The sequence below is a fragment of the Columba livia genome, chromosome 2, assembly GCF_036013475.1.
Source record: "Columba livia isolate bColLiv1 breed racing homer chromosome 2, bColLiv1.pat.W.v2, whole genome shotgun sequence".
Classification (NCBI taxonomy): domain Eukaryota; kingdom Metazoa; phylum Chordata; class Aves; order Columbiformes; family Columbidae; genus Columba; species Columba livia.
In genome coordinates, this window is record NC_088603.1 from 19,976,554 (window position 1) to 19,997,028 (window position 20,475).

The following is a 20,475-nucleotide window of genomic DNA, read 5'->3' on the forward strand; positions in this document are numbered from 1 at the left end:
ATTCTGCTCTCTGGGTCTTGGAAATGTGATTCTGGAGTCCAGGAGAGGAAATGAGTGGCAGCTGATCAAATACTGGCATAAACCACCTAAGCATGGGAAAATGCTTTTTCACTGCATTTGAAACAACATTACCACGGATAGTGTAGTAGAAACTACTATCAAAAATTTCTTATCTTTATAGTTTGTTTTAGTTTTTATCTTTACAGCAAAAATTGTGCTGTCACTGTGTTTACTGAACGACAAAGTTTGGTAATTTCTGTTTGATCTCCCTTCAGAGGCACTGTGACACCAGTGCATGTTCAGATTAATGGCACTAAAACCACCAGAGTTGCATTTTATTTATGGGCTATGACAAATATAAATAGAAAGCGGATTTATGTCCTCTTGCCTATTGAACGTGTTGCGTTGTCCCCCTAAGCTCGTGAAATCCTCGAGTAACAAAAGTCTGACCTGTAAACTGAGGAAAAAGGTCATGCAATTACATTACGTTGCTTTTAACAAATTATATTTTATTTCACATCAAGGGATAGAAAGGATGTATACCTTGAGTTATATAATCATTTCAACTCCCAGTTTAATCGGACTTGGAGGTGATGGGACCTGAGAGTCGCTGAGCTCTGGTCGCTCTGCGGCACCCCCTGACCCTCATCTTCTGCGGGGCCGGGAAGGCTTTTTGGGGGTAATGACATACCAGGCAGTAATTTAAATAGTCGTCCTGCAGCAAAATGAACGTTGCAGTTGTTACATCTGGGCAGTTAATATCCGATAAGTAATGATAATAAATCCATGAAATTTTGTATATAGAATTACTGCCAAAACAAATCGGGATTCTGTGTGGGAAAAGGATATCCAGAGCAGAAGTAGAACTTGACTCATTGTAAACATACCAGGATACCGTTCTTTCCCAAACACTGAACAACTGGCACATAAATGCATGGGATCAGTAGCAAGAAGCTGCAGAGTTTTTATATATATATATATATATATATACACACACACACACACACAATGTATATGAATGAATGTATATTCTTAATACGCCTGTCAGAAGGGGACAGTAATGCATGTTTAGCAACCGTCTTTAAGAGGACAAAGATTCCTGCCTCAATGACCACAGAAGAGGTGGAGAGGAAAGTGCTGAAACAACTTTAGGAATTCCCAATGGCTCTTCTGAGGTTGCCACCCAGCTCGGGCTCTTTTTTGTGTCCTTGAGCCTTAAGACTTGTCCCATCTCCCAGGAGCTGTAGCAAAAAGCGTGTCTGGATGGCATCCTGATAAGATCTGGAAAATTGGTAATCCTCCCAGGGACCTGTTAGCCTGACTGCAGGCATTACACTGCTTGGAATCAAAATGTTACATGGTAAATGCAAGAGAAACACAGTGCAACCAAGATGCATCGGGGGCATAAATGAAGGGATTTCTCTAAACCAAAGAAATGCAGTACTTACCCATTTGGACTTCCAGTATACTTTGTGTGGTGCTGCGCAGAAAATTGCTTCTCCTGGAGGATGTAGATTGAGGGGTAGCACATGGTGGTAGCTGAAGGCTAACACCTGCTGGCAGAGCAAGTTATGTACTTTGTGCCCTTCCATTACTCTGTGTGGTCCATGTTACCCAGAACAACTGCTATACTGTCTTACAGAACAGTTAAATACTTGTAGTTTGACCTTTGTGTGCTTGTTTCTAGTGTCACTCATTTCAGTTAATTAACTTCATAAATTAGATTTATATAATGCAAATGGGTTTGCTTCTGTTTTCAGAAAATTTGTCTCAGGGCGTCAGCCTTCACCTAATCCATAGTCAGAAATGGCTAGAATGAATCATGTTTTAATGTCATAATTTCACAAGTCAACGTTTTCCTAAATAGTGATGAATTTGTGAGGTTGCAATGTCTAACTAACAGCACATTAAAGCGTGTTACCAAAAAGCCTATTCACAAGTTGGCCTTTCTTCTCCTTAATAATTAATAATAGTAATAATGTGAAATACATTACCTTCATTATGCCAGTGTAAAAATAACCAAAACATTTGCCTTTTCTACATTTATTATTGCTTCTGAACAATAATGAAGCCCATCTGATGCCTTAAATTGTTGCTTTGTGGCCACCCCAGTTTGTCATCCTTAGGCAGGATGCTTTTAAAACCTTCCCCTTTATTAAGCAGCTGCGTTGCATGTGTTATATGGGAGATGGTTTCTTAGATTCCTTTTGCCATTATACTTTGCCTTTCTTTGTTGAGAGAATTTTTCTTCCATTGAATTTCACTGAATTCAGGTAATGCGGCAACATCTCCATATTTGTTTAGCTGCTTATTGGAATTTTATGTTTAGTTGCATGGACACATTTTTCCTGTTCAGAAAAGTTATACTCGAAAAATATGATCTTAAAAGCTGTTACGAGAAGATGGACATTCTTTAATAAGACATCTTTAAGCCTGTTCTCTGGTTGGTTGGTTGGTTTGGTTGTTATCCAAATCTGAGTAACACGATTCATGGAACGGAAGTGTACTTTTATTTCATTTTGTTTCTGCTTGTTGAACTCTTCTTCCAGAATCCACAATAAGTCATTTAGAAAATCAGCAGAACATTTATCTGTGAGTTGTGTATTACTTCTTATATAGAACTGAACTTACTATTTTTAAGCCTTACCCTATGTCATAAATAAATACTTGGTGCCTCCTAGCATCTTCCTCTTTTTAGATATTCTCTTGTAAAGCTTTCAGGACAAAGCCAGTGAACTAAAGTGTATCTGTTGCCAGATAAGCATTTTGTTCTTAATTTAGAAAAATATAGATCAGATTGCTATCAGACCTTGTAACAAGTATGTGTATTTTAAATCAGCATTTCAAACAATAACTGAAGATACATATTGCTATGAATTATTGTTTTAAAGTTCATCAACTTCCCAGCACACAAATTGAACTTTTTCATAAAAAGGCTTGAGATATTTCTGCTCCAAAAATAGAATGTTATTGTATTAAGTTTGTGGCAAGCCTGCTAGCTAAGTTTGCAAAGTGTTGTCTGAGCTGCTTGCCTTGCGTTGTTTTCTTCTTAACCAATACATTAACAAGCAAGGATGAGCTCATCTGTGTTGTGTGCATCACAACCCGTGCACATCTGATGGACTTTCACTGCTTTAGTTTCCCTTTAGACGGAGACTGCACTTTTTTGTATGCCATTTGCTACTTGAACTATTTCACATGTCAAAAATCTCCATTGCAAATAAGTCACATTTCTGTTACTCTGCTTTCCATTTCATTAATGTGCGTTAGTATCTCTTTATACGCAATTGCATTTGTTGCAGCGTTTTGGGAGAGTGATTATCATGACAGGCATTATTTCTGAGTAGATTAATTTATATTTGGTCTTTGATTATTTGGCACATTATGAAGTGTTAATTTTTGCACTCACTGGAAGGTGTAAGCAGATTCACAGGAAGTTTAACCAGATCTGTGGAAATGTGGCTTTACGCTGGTCTGACAATATGCAGCAGATGTTCTGGATTTTCTGGACTGTGCAAATGTCCAAGAGACTTGAAAGACTTACAAATGTTTTGATGCAAATTTTTAAAGGGTATGTGATTTTGATGCTTTTGCTGTAGGTTCTTTAGACACTGTCGCTCCAAACTCTCTGAACAGGAGTTATAACCAAGTTTTATAAAATTCTTCATTTGTATTTGGGGCCCTGATATTCCAAATTTAAAGGTAAGCACCAAGAAATGGTTTCCAAACCCATTTTTTCCTCTGTTTTAGAACTGTGTCTGGTATGTCACAATATCCTGTTTGGAGCTTTCTCGGGTATCTCACAATATCCTGTTTTCCATGTGAATGCATATGCTACAGACCTTCCCTCCCTAAAGATATCTTTGTACTGTTGAAAACAGCAACTAAAAGCCTCATGAAAACATCTGGGCTTTGCTGTGAAATGTTTGGTTTTCTTTTTTTTTTTTTAATTCAAAGTCCAACTCTAAGACTTCAGAAAAATCTTGCTACTTTTTTGATAAAAAGCAGATAAGCTTTAAGCAATGTATTCATTTCTGAGAATTTGTAAATCCACGAAGGTTATTTATCATTTTTGCAAATTATTTCAGATATTCTGTGTTTAGTACTTTGGGAAAGGCATGTCTTTCTGCATTAAGACAATTAGAAAAACATTTGGTTCAATTTTACCTACTTTCCTAATGTTAGATTATTGAATTTCATTGAAAGACAACAATCTAATGAACAGGTATCACCTGAACTGGAAAACATGAAGCTGCTCTAGCAGCGGGTAGATGGTAGAAACTTTGAGACATGTAAAATTTAAGTGCATATTACTCTGGCAGTTAAGTGGGCTTTTGTGTTGGTTTGGTTGGTTTGGTTTGGTTTTGGGTTTTTTTTTGTGTGTTTTTTTTCTTGGTTGGTTGGTTGGTTTTATTCATATTCCTTAAATTATAGTGATCCTAAAGACTCAGAGAAAACTAAATACTTTACCCTGTGTGTTTCTTAGTCGTATCATTGTTTTAATCTCATGACTCTGGATAGGTAACCAGAAATTATTTATATAGAAGAAGTTTCCTATGCCTTTTAAAATCCTAGCACATTGTGTAGTTAATTTAAAAATTAAAAAATAATAATAATTTTAAAGAAGTCTGGGTAGGTGTATTTTACCTTGTGCTTTTAGGGAAGGAAAAAAAAGAGGAGAGATGAATTTTTGTGTGATTGAAATGATGAAAACCTCATTTAAAACAAATTAAGGAGTATTTTGTTGAACTGATTTATTTCTCTACAGCAGAACTTAGCTTAACCTTTTATTTCTCTTGCAAGAATGGCTTTGAGTGTAATTTAAACTGTCAAATGACATTTATCAAAAGATGGTTTTGCCCTGTAACAGGCAAATGTCTTCCACAAAATTGATTAGCTGCTGACCTCATCCACCCTTTTCAGACCCTTCAAGGTAGATTTCAAAGAGCTGTAAAATAATCACTTCACTTTCAGTTTATACTTCAACACAAGGCATTTACTGTCCCGGTAGTGATACTGTGACGGGTTCCACATCTGTGCTGGAGAGGATGTCAGTGCCTGCCCATAGCTCTGCCTGTCACCACCCGGCCCACTGCGCTTTCACCTGAACCCCTGCTCCCTGCGAAATAGGAACAGCCTTGGAAATGCCTTTTTACGCGATAATATAATGAATAAGGTCAAGAAATTGTATCTTCTAGATGATTGCACGCCAGTAATCAGGAAAATGCTCTGTTTGTTAAGACTTACAGGGTGGTCAGTTATCAAGAAAAGGTGCTGGAAAAATGAAGGATAATAGTCTCCTAAACACGAAATGTTATACCCCCAACAGTTTTCCTCTGTTGCATTCTTATTCTCCAGCCTTGTGTTCTAAGAGAAGTCCATCAGAAGCCAATAGACTTGCTTTTGTAAGCATTAACCTATCAGTAAGTTAATTAACTGTGTCTTTGTGGCCCTGTCAAAATGGTGGTTCCGTGCCTGAACAAAAAGTACTGATACTTTCTTCTCTTCAGAGCTCTGTGCAAGTTTCCTTGCCAAAGAAGAAACAGAGATGCAAAAAGTAAACAATGAACATAAAAATCTCAGAACTGCTGGTGGTGTGAAAAGTTCAATACTATTTTTAGACTTCAATAATTTCTTTCTTCCAAAGCCTCTCCCACTTCATCTGAAATCTGTGTTTAAAAATACACAAATTTGTGAAAAATGCACTTTCTCTCAGAGTAACAAGCCATTTGTAGCTTGTTTGTCTCAGTGGGTCAGACCTCTGTGCACTGGCTTTCAGTTCAGAAAGAGAGTTGGGAGATAAACGGCGATAAATAGAGCTAAAAAGAAAGTAACGCTTCATGACTTCAGCCGCATCCAGCATCAGAAGGAATGAGGATTTTCCTGTGTGTGAAACTGCCAAGAGCCGTAACTGCGACTGATATGTTTTATCAAGCTGTTCAGTGCGAAACATCTAATTCCTCTGTAGGCTCAGCCAGTGGGTCTGCCTGATATGTGAAATTAAAAGGAAACAGTATCTATGCTGTATATTAAAGCTGAGATATTAAATACAAGAACCCACATACAGAATGAAGCCATTAAATAGGAAGGGAGTTTCAGAAGGAACCACTGAGCATTGCTAAGTAGTCTGCATGTGATTTGTGATGTGCTTGGGATGAAATTTTGGATGTCGATGTGCATGGCTTCTTTGATTTTGTACTTTTTTTGTAGTTTTTAATGAATAATACCAGCTGTAATGCGTTACACAGGTTTCTTGCTGGAGCGTTGTAGTAAGAGGCATCAGCTTCTGTCTTAGAGAACAGGATCATTGTCCTGACTCCCCTAGCTAAGCATGCAATATATGCTGTAAATTGCCTTTATTATATGCTACTTAAATATCTCATTGTCTGCTTTGCATACAAGCAATTTATTGCTGCTTATGTTCTGACAGAATGAAAATTAATGTTTAATTATGCATTGCCCTGGTAATGTGGTGTTTAGGGTGAATGTATCTGAATTAAGTAAGGGCCATTAATAATGCCTAACAATTTGTGATATATTCATTGCTTGATTTCAAATCATATAAATTAGAGAAGCTTATTTGAAATGTCACCAATATAAGATGGTTTTGCGGGAACACCTCACTGTGTGCTAATTTCAGAATCATTACCAGCTGAGTCTTACTATTTATTCAATGTCCAGTAGGCTTTTATTATTCCCTTATTTGCAGTTTAATTACAACCTCTGTTTTCCTGACAGTGTGAATTCAATCCCGAACCTGCAGGAGCAAAATGAGTTGCAATCAGTCGGTTTTGGCCTGAAAGCCGCCTCCTTTCCCTTCGGCCCCCTCCCACCTGCCACGACCAGACAGCCCTGAGCAGATGCCCACAGACACCAGTTTTTTGTACCAGGGCTTTAAAGGGGCGATGCCAATCTCAGGTTCTCTAAATTGTTCTTCCTTAAAGCTCATAAGTCTTGGAGGATGTCTCCATCTCACATAACCACCTGGTTTTATACCAGTATCACAGAAGATAGTTGAATAAATTACTCAAAGGAAGATTTCTGGGTCACTTATTAATATCTTGTGTGCATGAGTTTACAAATCTTATTAATAGACATGAGGTATTTATGCATAATATACATGGTTACTGTGCAACTAAAATCTTCGTCATTCATATTTAAAATAATCTGTTCTCTAAGGCTATTATATGGGATTTAAATTCCTCAAAGACATAGTAAGCATTGTCTGTTTCAAATAATGTGACAAACTGCAGCAAAATTTCGCATTGGCAGCAATGTTGAAGAAGGTAGGTTGCAGGACTAAAACGCCTTTCTCAATATGGGGCACATGCGTTTATTGTAGAGATGCTTTAAATGTGGATTCTTTTAGAAGAAGTCGTAATTAAATTAATGTTAGATCCTCGGTCCTCATCAAAAAGTCAGTTCTCTGTCCAGTGAAGCTCTTTGTGCTTCATTTATGCATCGTGATTATCTCTTGTGGGAAATTATTTCTTGCTTATGATTTTGTTACATTCAGAAGCACTCCTTAGAGGAAAATGGATATTTCCTATTTCTTATGTGATTATTACAGCTATTGTAACACAGTTTCTGTTGTAATTGGGAATAGTGAACTTTCATCCTCACAGTCACATTTCATTTGCTATTGCTAAGGGAGCCGGCTGTATTTAACTGGTAACATGAGGAGATGCATATAACACTTGGCAAAGGTATCACATGCATCTTACTTAATTTTGTGTCACGCTTGACGTTCAGACACAGAGAAAAAGAAGCAAAATTTTCATCTGAGATGAGTTGCAAGGCTTGAAGTGTCTTCTTTGTGTTTGGTATTTAGTGTCTTTCGAATGTGACTGTTTCTTTACACGGTGATGGCAAAGTGGAGAATTGATCCCTCTGACCTTTCCCTTTCCTTTTAGCTCTTCAAGAGCTGGTGGGGTGGGGTGGGGGGGTGGGTTGGATATTGTTTCTTCTCCCCCCCTGCATGTGGTTCCAGTTTCCACCAAGATCTAATGACATGGGTATTCCTTTCTGTCTTGTGTGCACTTTCCAATCTGGCCTCATCAAATCTATCCGAAAAATGCGCTATCGCACAAAGAACCAGACCTTATGCTTGAAAGGTTTAAATTAATTAATGGCCTGTGCTGCTGGGACATGCCATTACTCAGCTGGTGTGCTATACCAAAGGTCATTTCTACTGTGTGTTCATCACCTGCTTCCCCCCCCTCCTAGAGAGGAATTCCCTAAAATATTAGAGAAATTGCTTTTACATACCTCAGGTTTGAATGAATCTCACACTTACATCCACCCCCCCAAAAAAAAACCCTAACGCTTCCCTCTCTCCCCCCAAATAAAAACCCAACCCAGAAACCTTCTGTTAATCTGCATTATTTGCCTTATTGGAGGGGGGAGGGTCTGCATTCACATATTGTAGGGAACTTCCAGGAATTATTTTGGAATTTTTGTTTGGAATAAAAGAATCTCTAAAGTATGCAAATGCAAGCACATTTGGCTATGTTATTCCACTATGCAGATGACATTTGTAAGGCCTACAGGCACAATTAAAACTGTGCCATTATAGCACAAATTTAAATATTCACAGCAGGAAAGCAATTCTGTAGGTGTATTCAGGAAAACTTTACACAAGCAAATTAAGAAAGTGAATACATGTGGAAATTTGATTAATGCAATTTTGGTAATCTAAACTCCAGATTTTCAAGCAGACTTGCAAATTGTAGAGGAGTCATTTGATGATGTGTGAATTCAGCATTATTGACAGTGTTCAAGGGAAGATATTCTTGGGATCACTTTTGGCTCTGGTGGAAGTGCATGTACATCTCTCTTATCCCTCTTTCTAGTGTGGAGTTTGTACAGCCTGGCAGTCTAAGAGGGTAGGTAATTCCATGTAAGCAAATCTAAAGTTTCATATCTCTGTGTAATATATCTCCTTGTCTCTAGTTTTATTTGCACTTGTCTCTAGTTCTGTTTGCACAACAGCTAGACTAGTTCTGCGAACTCTCAAACCTGCCCTGTGGTTTCAGGGTGAGATTGGCCTACAGAGATATCAACTGCAGTAAAGAGCATGTATGTTAGATGTAGTGATTTTCTATCAACTTTTTGTTGGTTTGTGTCATATTTCATGAGGTGTCAGCATAGGTTATCAGGTTTGTACAGCTGCGTTTTCAAAAATTTAGTGGAGTTTTTTCTGTCTCTCCTTTTGGAAGGAGGAAAGAGCCTTCTCCCTACAACTCCAAGGAGCAGAGCATAGTCAGCCCATCCCAGACATCTTTCTGTTCCCTTTCTCCACTCTGCCATATAGCTGCTGTGCCTCTATCTAGAGATTTTAATGGCTTTTCAAAGAAGCATTCCATAAAGTAAATTCAACAGATTATTCTCAGTTTTTATGTGGGCTGGAGAGATCTGAATAATAAAAATAAGACATGGCAAGGAACATTACAGGGACTTGAAACTACTGGAAAATTATGAGGCCACCTGACCCCCCTGCTTGCGTTTGTTCCTTTCCTCTGTTCAAGAGCTAAAAGGCTCCTCACTGTTTTCCTATTTTGTTTAACTTAGTTCTGCAAACGGTCATGCTTGCATTTTTTTTTCTCCACTATTTATAACCTATAGCTGCTTCAGTGGAGGTTTATCCAAAAGCAGGGCAGCATTTGCAGGCAACTAATAGCTTCATAGTTGGAAAACAGTGTTGGGAGAGAGTGCTAGGAGCAGAGGATCGCCCCTGTATTGCTATATCCAACCCTGGTCTGCGTTTGTATTGATGCAGGGTTGGTTTTCCCTCTAATTTCCCTCTAAACCCTGTAGAAAACTGCTGAAGCAAAATGTGCTCCGCGTGAGCGAAAATACTTAACTGGGTAAATCGAGATGCGTGACCGGGGTGTAGAGAACCGTAAGAACATAGGTAAAATGTATGTCATGGCTATTTGGTGGCTGCTGTTGTAATGGGTATCTCATTCATCATTTGAAAGCACCGTTGCAAGCTCACAATTCTCTATCTCATGTCCATCATGTTTTAGTTAAAATTTACTAAAGTAAGGCTAGATTAATACATGCAATAATAAAAACATGCCTACAAACTAGGTAATAGTAAAGTTGTACGTTTTGTCATAAAGATGTGGCGAGAAGTGGGTTTCAAATAAACATGAAAAATCCTAATCTTGAGAAGACTGACAAAATTAGTTTCAAAACTAGAAAGAATAGGTGGTCCCCATACATGTAACAAAATAAGGACAACCTTTGAATTTCTATTTCTAAGCAACAATTTAGCTATTTAAATAGTTTGTCCAACTTGAACAATCAAAAAAAAACCAACCCGAATGCTGTGACTTGCGAAAACTTGGTTGAGGTCTGCACTGTTGGGAGAAACTAGCATCTGTTTATTGAACCCAAAGTACGTGCATTCACATGTAAGCAACTTTTCATTTTATTTTCACTACATAGCTCGAGACACAGACATATAAGACTAGCTTATAAGCTGCAAAGGTAAATACTTCATTGAAATACAGAATTTGAGTTATCTTTGGAGAGCATAGCTCAGTTGCCTAAACAGGAACAGTGTGTTGGATTAAAGACCATTTTACAGGCTTCCTCATTGACCTTCCATAAAAAGCACACTCCAGGTGTGCTTTGAAGCACTTTTTTTTTCTGAAACTAGTATAAATACGGAATGCTGTTTCTTCTTTTCCAAAGTGTCTATCTTGTGACTGGAAAGAATAAATCTGCTATTGCATTCTTCTTTTACTTAAATTCACTCCCAGGATGTATACACAAGAAATAGAAGACTGAATAACATTTTTGTAATTAAGACCCATGCAGCATCTTTGCAAAGACCTCAGCAACTAAATATATTCTGTTTTCTTTAGATCAATGAACTGAGCCATGTTCAAATCCCTGTTATGTTGATGCCAGATGATTTCAAAGCGTACTCAAAGATAAAGGTGGACAATCACCTTTTCAACAAGTAAGTACAAGCAACAGTTCTTTGTAGAAGTGGATAGTGGCATTGATATTTTTATGAAGTACTGTGAACTCTGTTATTTTTCAGTTGATGGGACTGAAGTTTTGGTGATTAAGTTAATCCTGCGATAAACATAACCATCTGTGCTGTTCTGAAAAGCAACAGCAGGGGCTGCTGGGTAGAATTTTTTCCTCCATATGGTTTGTTATTGCCTTATGAGTATCTTACATACTGAAGGTAATCCTTTCTTGGTGTGATTATTTATGGCTGATAAAAGCACTTATTTGCTATTTTTAAGAACATAAATTCATGTGCATGCACTTTTTTATTGAAACAAATATTTGAACAAGAATGAGAATTTAAGCATATATCAAAGCTGAATAATCTTCAGCTTTCTATAATCCATAATGCAAAATCATACCAATCACATAGAAGCTCCAAAAGTATTAAGATCATTTAATGTGATACCTGTGTCTCTTAAAAATAAAATGCTCCTTGAACATCACATACTGACATACAAAACTATTAATGCTGTCTTGCGTATAAATTGAATTTTATTCAGGAATATATTGGAAAAAGCAAGGAAGAATTCTGCTACTTTGGGTCTTCTGTTATGCGACAAATGTTAAAATAAATCTTTTCATGTGTAAGTCTGAATTAACGCTAGGATATTAAAATTAGCCCTGTACTGAATGAGTCCAGTTCTCTTGAAGCTTTGGCACTGTCAGAGCTTTCTTATGTCACAGATGGTATAGTAATTCTTGTGTAATCCAATCTGAGATTTCACCTTTGAAGTAATTTTAGGGCAATGGGAAAAGATCCTTTTCTACTTTTGAGTCCAGGTTCCAAAGTTATAAAAATATAACTTGAATTGATTTCATCCAGTTATGTTGTAGCTTGTTAGAGACAAAAGACAAATATGTGTAAATTTTTTGAACATTGTAACGAAAAAGAAAATAACACTGTGAGACCAAATGTCATTGAATAAAAAAAAAACATTAAGGAGATTTTGTAATCTCTCTCCTATCCTTTGCTTTGTATGAACAGAATGGAGACAGAATACTCTAGAGTTACTTATTGCATATGCAGGTGAATGAAGTTGATTTGATTTTCTATTATTTCAGAGAAAACATGCCAAGTCATTTCAAATTTAAGGAATATTGCCCAATGGTTTTCCGTAATCTAAGAGAGAGATTTGGAATTGATGATCAAGACTTTCAGGTAAGTTTCCTTTCAAAACACTTAAACTGGTGGTGTATACAGATTTTAAAGGTACATCCATGACAGTAATGCAGTTGTGAAAAACAGGCCAATGTGGTGAAATGAAGTTATTTTTGTGTAAGTTGGAGGAAAACTAAGAGAAAAATAAGATATTCTTTCTACTTCTTCCCCCACTGCAACCAGAACATTTATTTTTTTTACCTCTTTGCCTGCCCTTGCTGTCTTCTGCTTCCTACCATTCTCCGATCTTTAGGCTTCCTTGTTTCCCATTAGAGTACCTCCCAGTCATGAACCATGTTATTAAAACTGAAGGGTGATACTTCTTGCAATAGGAAGAAAAAATAATGTCTGGACATTACTGACAAGAGATGCTGTATTCAGCTGGATCACTTAGATAACAGTTGCTTCTGTAGGGTGTCTGTGTGAGATGTGGTTTCTGAAATGACTACAGCCTTTTTTTTTTCTTTTTTTTTTTTTTTCACTTCATGCTCTTTTTGTTTAGAAAAAAGTGACTTGCAGCCGCCAACTTCATACTGCTTTGTTATGTCTCCTTTTCCCATTGTTAAGAGGACCTGGAAACAAATAGCTTGTCTAGAGCAGATACAGCAAAAGGAGAACTCTGCTTCAGTCTGATTTGCCAATATTCACTGACTTTCCCTTTTCCACTAACTGTGCCTAATGTACACTCTTTCAGCCGCAGGGATAATTCCTTCTGTGGTCACCTGCGGGATGTCCTGTCCAAAAGAGCACTTGCCCTGTAACCCAGCGCTGCTGCTTCTGGTGCCCTCTTGCTCTTCTAAACTATTTCAGTGTTGGCTGCAATTGTATTTGTAGCCTGTCACTAAGATAAATTAGAAGGTATTTAATGAATGGTTTTAAGTAGCTAAACAAATTGTGCAAAGTGTTTGTCATAACACTCTCCTCCTTGCTCCATGGAGCGGACTCAATACTGCAGCTGAAACCTACATCTGAGTCCTCCAACTATTCACTTTACCAATTTTCCTTTTTTCAATATCAAGCAGTGTGTTAAAAATGCATAGGTGGGCTAAAACATGCTTGCAGGAGCGTAGATGGAGATTAGGTTATGGATCTTGATATACGGCCACTGTGACTTTGGCAAGATGTTTCACCAGTAGGTAGAGGGTTGGGTTGTTTTTTTTCTGGTAGAGCTATCATGATCCTATCTCATTATTTTTCATAATCCTGTTTACTGAAGCACTGGTTAAGAGGAAATATACCGAGACTCAAGCCAACAGTTAAAATAGTTCTACCTAATTGCACTCCTGGTTTGATTTTCCTGATGGACCAAAGAGGTTTGAAAAGTTACTTGATCCCTTTATGTGAAGTTTTGCTTTTTCTTGTCGAAGGATCAGTGTGTCAAAGAGGAAGGAAATGTGATTGCTCTCAAAATTATGGTGTCAGCTCATGCTCAATATCTTATAGAAGATGGGATGATGACATTACTAAGCAATCAAAGTTGTATTTCAATAAATATATTAGAAGACAAGGTGTTGTCATTAGTTAAAACTGGCAAACATAGCGTAATCAAAAGCGCTGCATTCCACGGCACTGTGAGATGTTTCTCCACTACTGTTCTACAACAGAAATTCCTGTTAGAGCTATTTTGTACTGCTGTATTTATTTATTAATATGAACAATGATAAAACAATGTTAAAGGATTGTCATTAAATAAAATGTCTGTATTTTCAGATTAAAAACAAAAATACTTGTCTGTACCTATGTGGTTTGGGTTTTTTTGACAATGTAGCTAAACAACAATCCAAAAGAAGAAAATGCAACCACATTCTGGTTTTCGATTCAACAAAATTATGTAGTAGGTAGGAAAAAATCTTCAATGCTCTTTAGTATTTCAGGTATATTTAACAAAAATTAGTAGATAGTTATTATTACTTGTGACCTGAGGGAAGGCAATGTCTGCATTCATTATTCTTTTTTTCCTTAACCCAAGCAGTGTGTCACTCTGAGTTCTTATTCTATACTGGACTATACTGATGGGTTTTTTTAAAGCTCAAAGTAGTAATGTATTTTTAACAAACTTTTAAAATTAGATCATTTTTATAGAAATACACATAAATGAAAATTCAAGTCACCCTATGTGTAAGATAGGGATTATCCATATTAAAAGTAGAGGTTGCCTTCATTTTAATGTTACATTCTCTGTGATTTAAAAAGGCAATCTAATCTGACAAAGGACAATTGTTGTATAGACTTTCTTTCAGGTAATCTTTGTCTTGAAGTAATTCCAATGAATATTGTTTAAAATGGTTGTCTTATACTTGGAGCCAAATATGAATTGGAAAAAGCCCCTTGAAAGGGAAAGCTTGTGGAAGAGACAGCAAGAAGCTTTCTCTAGACAGTTTTTCTTATATAATGATTTTCAGGAAGGGAGTCCTAATCGATTGTGAACAATGTCATTCCCATTATTGAGCAAGATAGGATTGGTGTAGATAAATAAACCCAATTACCATGTTCATTAGTCAGACACATCAGTTTAAATCAGGAAGAGCATTAATTTTAAATGTTTTTATTTTCAGAATGTTCTGCAGATATCCTTGAGTTGTTCCAGATAGTGCTTACTCACAAGGAAAGACTAGAGGAAAAAAACCCTACCTCGTGAAAAGAATTTGATTGCGTACACTCTAGTCACTGGGCTATACTAATTTTAATTCTTGACATTGTGTTATTCACTTTGTGCAGAAATTTTGTGAAATGCTTGACACACAGCCCACATATGGAATGGTTAATATAGAGATCTTCCCTTATGGAAATCTCCTCTTATTCTTGAAGAGAGATTTAAATTTCATGAAGTACAAGTTTTTTCCTACAGTCTTGACTTCAGAGTCAGGGGAATTCCTTAAATTGTGTATGGTTCATGCTTTACAGGAAGCCGTTTCTAGTAATGGCAATTATGGTTCCTATAATGGACTCCCTCTCTTCACATGATGAAAACCAATTCCTTTTTTTGAGGTATCCTTGGTAATCTGGCCTACATCAATCTCTTTCATGGCTGGCTGGGCATCTATGAGAAACATTTTGATTAATACTGAACTAGGATTAAAGTGAAAATACAGTAAGTAGTTAGTTAAACCTCGAGTTTTATTCAGAGGTTGCCTATAGAACCTTGTTATGACAAATTAAGTCTTCAATCTAGATTAAAAACTTTGTTCTTATGTTAAAAAAAAAACAAGCAACCAAACAATAAAACTTATTAGACCAGGATATTCCTTCTTTGTGATCACATCTTACTAGCATATTTATTGCATCAAATTAAAAAATGGTCTGGCTGATTTTTCTTAGAAAGGGGAACGCAGATGATGGTTAGTATGAATCAAAATTGTATTTGAATAGTGGAAAAAAACACAGACTATAAATTATCAAAGGAAAAGAGATTATTGTTATGTTTTGTGCTGGTGGATGGATGTTACAAGTCTCTCACTGTAGTCCTAAAGTAATTTTTAGTTTCTGCATTCCACCATAGCTTTAGATATTGGGTTTGCAAAGTTTATTTTACAGAAAGGCCTCTTTTTTTCCAGAATGTATGGAGTAGCTCTGGTAGATTTGGAGTTTATTTGCAACTTGGTTGACATAATTTCTTATCTTATAAAATCCAATAGTACAATTTTATCAGAAGAATTACAGGAATATCTTCTGTAAACTGTAAAATTATGAGATTAACAGACAAGCAGCTAACTTAATGCCCCCCAGCAAAATCTAGAAAAACAGGATCTAGTACAGTAACAAACGATCCTGCTGCTGTTGCTCTGGAAAGGGAAGTTTACTGTGCTTCAGCACATCTGTTCTTGCTTAAAGTTATTGCTGAATCCCACATCTGGATTCTGCTAGGCAAAAGAGGGAGACTGGGTTCTTGCCCAATAAAATAAATTGCTCTTACCAGAGGGCACCAGTGTCGCAGTGTACCTAATGAGCCTTCTGCTGGGGACAGGGGAGAGCACAACTCATTTTCCTTAAAGTTTTAGTACTTAGTGTAATAGGAGACATGCTCAGATCTCGCTTTGCCTGTCTGCAGGAGCAGTTTGTAGAGGTTCTCTGTACAGGACAAAGAATTCATAAAGAACTCTTAGCAGGCGGTCTAGAACTTCTTTTTAATTTAGAGATGCTTTTTATTTCTCTTTGGACATTTTTCACATAAAAGATTGAAATCTAAAATGAAAACTGAGAATTCCTGCTTTTAAGCAATTTCTCTACTGACAAACTGTGGTGGGTTGACCCTGGCTGGACACCAGGTGCCTACCAAAGCTGCTCTATCTCTCCCCTCCTCAGCTGGACAGGGGAGACAAAATATATCAAAAGCCTCATGGATTGAGATAAGGACAGGGACATCACTCTGCAATTACCATCATGGGTAAAAAAAGACTTGGGGAAAATTGATTTATCACAAATCAAATCAGAGTGATAAGAAATAAAACTAAATATTAGAACACCTTGCTCCCACGCCTCCTTTCTTCCTGGGCTCAACTTCACTCCCGATTTTGTCTGCCTCCTCCCCTACAGTGAGGGAGTGGGGGCTGTGGTCGCTTCATCACACGTCATCTCTGCTGCTCCGTCCTCCTCAGGGGAGGACTCATGCTTATTCCTTGTTCCACCATGGGGTCTCACCCACGGGAGACAGTCCTCCATGAACTTGTCCAATGCAATGTGTTTTCTGCCTAGTGGTCTGAATGTCAAAGTGAAGAAATCTAATGAAGCGCGGGTAAATGGCAGGAGTAACTACGACTCTCTTAAGGTAGCCAAATGCCTCATCATCTAATTAGTGTCTCGCATGAATGGATGAACGAGATTCCCACTGTCCCTACCTGTCCCTTCCAGCAAAACCACAGCCAAGGAACAGGCTTGGCGGAATCAGCGGGGAAAGAAGATCCTGTTGAGCTTGTCCTTCTGATGGGCTTCAGTTCTTTGTTAACTGCTTCAGCATGGCTCCCTTCCATGGGGTGCAGTACGTCTGGAACAGACTGCTCCAGCCTGGGTCCCCCATGGGGTCACAAGTCCTGTCAGCAAACCTACTCCAGCATGGGCTTCCCATGGGGTCACGGCCTCCTTCAGGCCCATCCACCTGCGCTGCTGTAGGGTCCTCCCCAGGCTGCAGGTGGATCTCTGCTCCACCATGAACCTGCATGGGCACAGCCAGCCTCACCATGGTCTGCACCACAGGCTGCAGGGGAATCACAGAATGGTAGGGATTGGAAGGGACCTCGAAAGATCATCCAGTCCAATCCCCATCCAATCCCAGTCCCCCGCCAGAGCAGAAACACCTAGATGAGGTTAAACAGAATCACAAAATGTTAGGGATTGGAAGGGACCTCAAAAGATCATCTAGTCCAATTCCCCAGGAAGGCATCCAGGTGGGTTTTTTAATGTCTCCAGAGAAGAAGACTCCACAACGCCCCTGGGCAGCCTGTTCCAGTGTTCTGTTACCCTCACTGTGAAGAAGTTTCTTCTCATATTTAAGTGGAACCTCCTGTGTTCCGGTTTGTACTCATTGTCCCTTGTCTTATCATTGGTTGTCACCAAGAAGGGCCTGGCTCCATCCTCCTGACACTCACCCTTTACATAGTTATAAACATTAATGAGGTCACCCATCAGTCTCCTTTTCTCCAAGCTAAAGAGACCCAGCTCCCTCAGTCTTTCCTCGTAGGGGAGATGGTCCACTCCCTTGATCATCTTCATGGCTCTGAATCTCTGCTCTGGTGCCAGGAGCACCTCCTGCCCCTCCTTCACTGACCTTGGTGTCTGCAGAGCTGTTTCTCTCACATTCTCACTCCTCTCCCCAGCTGCAATTGCTGTTGTGCAGTAACTTTTTCCCCTTCTTAACTACATTAACACAGAGGCACTACCACCATTGCTGATGGGCTCAGCCTTGGCCAGTGGTGGATGCCTCTTGGAGCTGGCTGGCCTTGGCTCTGTTGGACATGGGGGAAGCTGCTTGCAATGGGTGTAGCCACCCCTGCAGCCCCCTTGTACCAAAACCTTGCCAAACAAACCCAATACACGAACCGTATAAACTCAATGTCTTTCATTTCTCCTGATATGGGTGTCTCCTTATGGTTCAACGTCTCTTGCAGCTTTCTATACAGAAGGATTTATAGTTCCAACTCTAATATGACATCAGGTAAATAACGCAAATTCTAGGTTCATTTTTCAGATGTCAGCCTTCAATATAATTTTCTTTTTAAGTATCTAAACTTCAGATCACCAAAGTTCTCGTCAAGCGATGAATACTTTTGCTCATTTTATGTGACTTATGAAATCCAAAGATATCACATTAAGGTCTTAAAAACTATTTCACAATTTAAGATGATATGCTTCTTTGGACAAAAAGAATATTCATCAGAGCTCTCTACTCGTGCTTCTGCACTGAAATTCATGCCTCCATTTATTTACCCTTGGTTTGTGAAGGAATGAGCCACCTCTACCGTCAAACTACTGACAACAAGGTCCACAATAAATATCTGAGAAACAACCATGTTAGGAGTTAGATCTTCTTCCTAAGACATGATGTTTTCATTGAATGTTTAATAAAGTACATAAAAAATCCTGGAAGCAAGAGCTATCATGTAAAGAAAGTTCCTGTGCTAGTAATTTTAGCATGGTAGGTCTGTCAGTGCATGGAAAGTTCTTGAGCTTGTCTGTCAGATGAGGTGCCTGTAGCAGATTGTCGAGTTTGTGGATCCCAAATGGACATTGGCACCAAGATCTTCAGAACTGCTGACATCTTGATGTGGGCATAGGCAGTAGTAGTAGTAACAGCTGTACTAACAAAAACTGGCAGGTTTGTTGTCTTTCCAGCATGTAAAAAATGAAGTTTCCAATCTGAATATTATGTTCTAGTATTTGGTGCCTTAAGTGTGAGCCCAAATAAGAATTTAGTGACTGTAGGACTTAAATTTAGTATGTATGGCAACAGAAATTTTAACCTCCAGTTTCTCTTAATCTTCTCTAGAGAAAACATTTAATTTGCCTTCCTTTCAGCAGTTCCTTGCCTAAACTTGTGTCATTCGCAATTGGGTATTCAAACTAGAAAAAAGCAATTTAGCTCGTGCTGGCAACATCAAAACAATGAGCTGGTAGAGCTCCCTGAGCTCTTACGGAGATGGCCATTGAAAACGAGGCATCAAGCCAAGCTTTGCAGGGCTGAAGGAGAGAAGCTCCCAGAAAAAGAGCCCTCTTTCCAAAACAAGTGCATGCCTTAAGCTGACAGCTCCAAATCCAAAACTACACTCTCAATAGGATAACTTGATTTAGGAAAGAATCACATTTTATTCATTCAACTGTCCTTTGACCAAGTCAAGAAACCCATAACCTGCTCAGTGAAAAAAAAAAAAAAAGGTGGTATTTTGCCTTTCTTTTTTTAAACATTAATCACTCCCTGAATACAATTTGCTTATGAATGTTCATAGGTGTTCAGACTGTGTTCATCCACATCTTAACCAGATCATAGAAGGGAATTTGTTTCTGACAGGTGCACCACAGGACCAGTGGTGGTCTATTTTCTTCTTTTGCAGGCCACATGACATTCACCTTAGGTCTTTTGAGAGCCTTGCTTTTGAGATGACAATAAATCATTGTGCAGTATTGTCCATACAGCTGCCAAAGGCAGAGGGAGATCATACCACTGAATGTGCCTGTGGCATATGATACCAGTTCGGTATGCTTTGTGACATGCCAGGCTTCTTAAACGTGTCAGTGTTGGAGATCAGTGTTTCTTGATCATGTTTTCTCATCAGTATTTCCAGACAGGAACCTGTTCAATGGCAATGGTAGGATGTATAGTGCCAGTATACAAAGTAAAACCCAAAGTGTTCCCTACCCTTCCCTGTATGACAAAACAAGACATCTCTGGGTTTGATGTTTCTGTTATAATACTAGCACTTTGCCTTTCTTCTCTTAGAACTACTGGCAAAATACCATCCCAGAAGCGGGCTGCTTGTTTCAAATTACAGAAATAAAACTTGGAGCATCCAATTGTATGACACTGTGTCTCTTTGTTATGCTTCTTAATTAGTAATCCAGGTCTAATTCATCCCCATCGATGGCTCCTGAGGTCTTGTAAAAAGAAAAAAAAGGTTGGGGGAGCTGCAAGCTTGTCTTCCTGAGAAGCTTTGCATGGGCCAGGCAGCACCACTAGTTACTGTCACAGAAGAGCAGCCAGACCGTGCATACTTAATTCTCTAACAGCGATGAGCCACTGCCAGGCTTTTCCACTGACCTATGATTTCAGTCATCACAGAGCATCATCTGTGCTCTTG

The 20,475-nt window shown here is 38.4% G+C and overlaps 1 protein-coding gene across 6 annotated transcripts in view; it reads left to right on the forward strand.

Annotated features, from left to right (window-relative positions):
- The window catches only part of PIP4K2A (phosphatidylinositol-5-phosphate 4-kinase type 2 alpha), a 120,065-nt gene that overhangs the window by 54,118 nt on the left and 45,472 nt on the right, over positions 1 to 20,475 (forward strand). For 5 of the 6 annotated variants that reach the window (XM_065050790.1, XM_065050786.1, XM_065050787.1 and 2 more), the window contains exons 2-3: positions 10,875 to 10,972; positions 12,094 to 12,190. In XM_065050790.1, coding sequence (XP_064906862.1) covers positions 10,875 to 10,972; positions 12,094 to 12,190 — 195 coding nt within the window. Of the gene's footprint in view, positions 1 to 10,873; positions 10,973 to 12,093; positions 12,191 to 20,475 lie in introns of all 6 variants that reach the window. The other variant, XM_065050788.1, reaches the window with a different exon arrangement.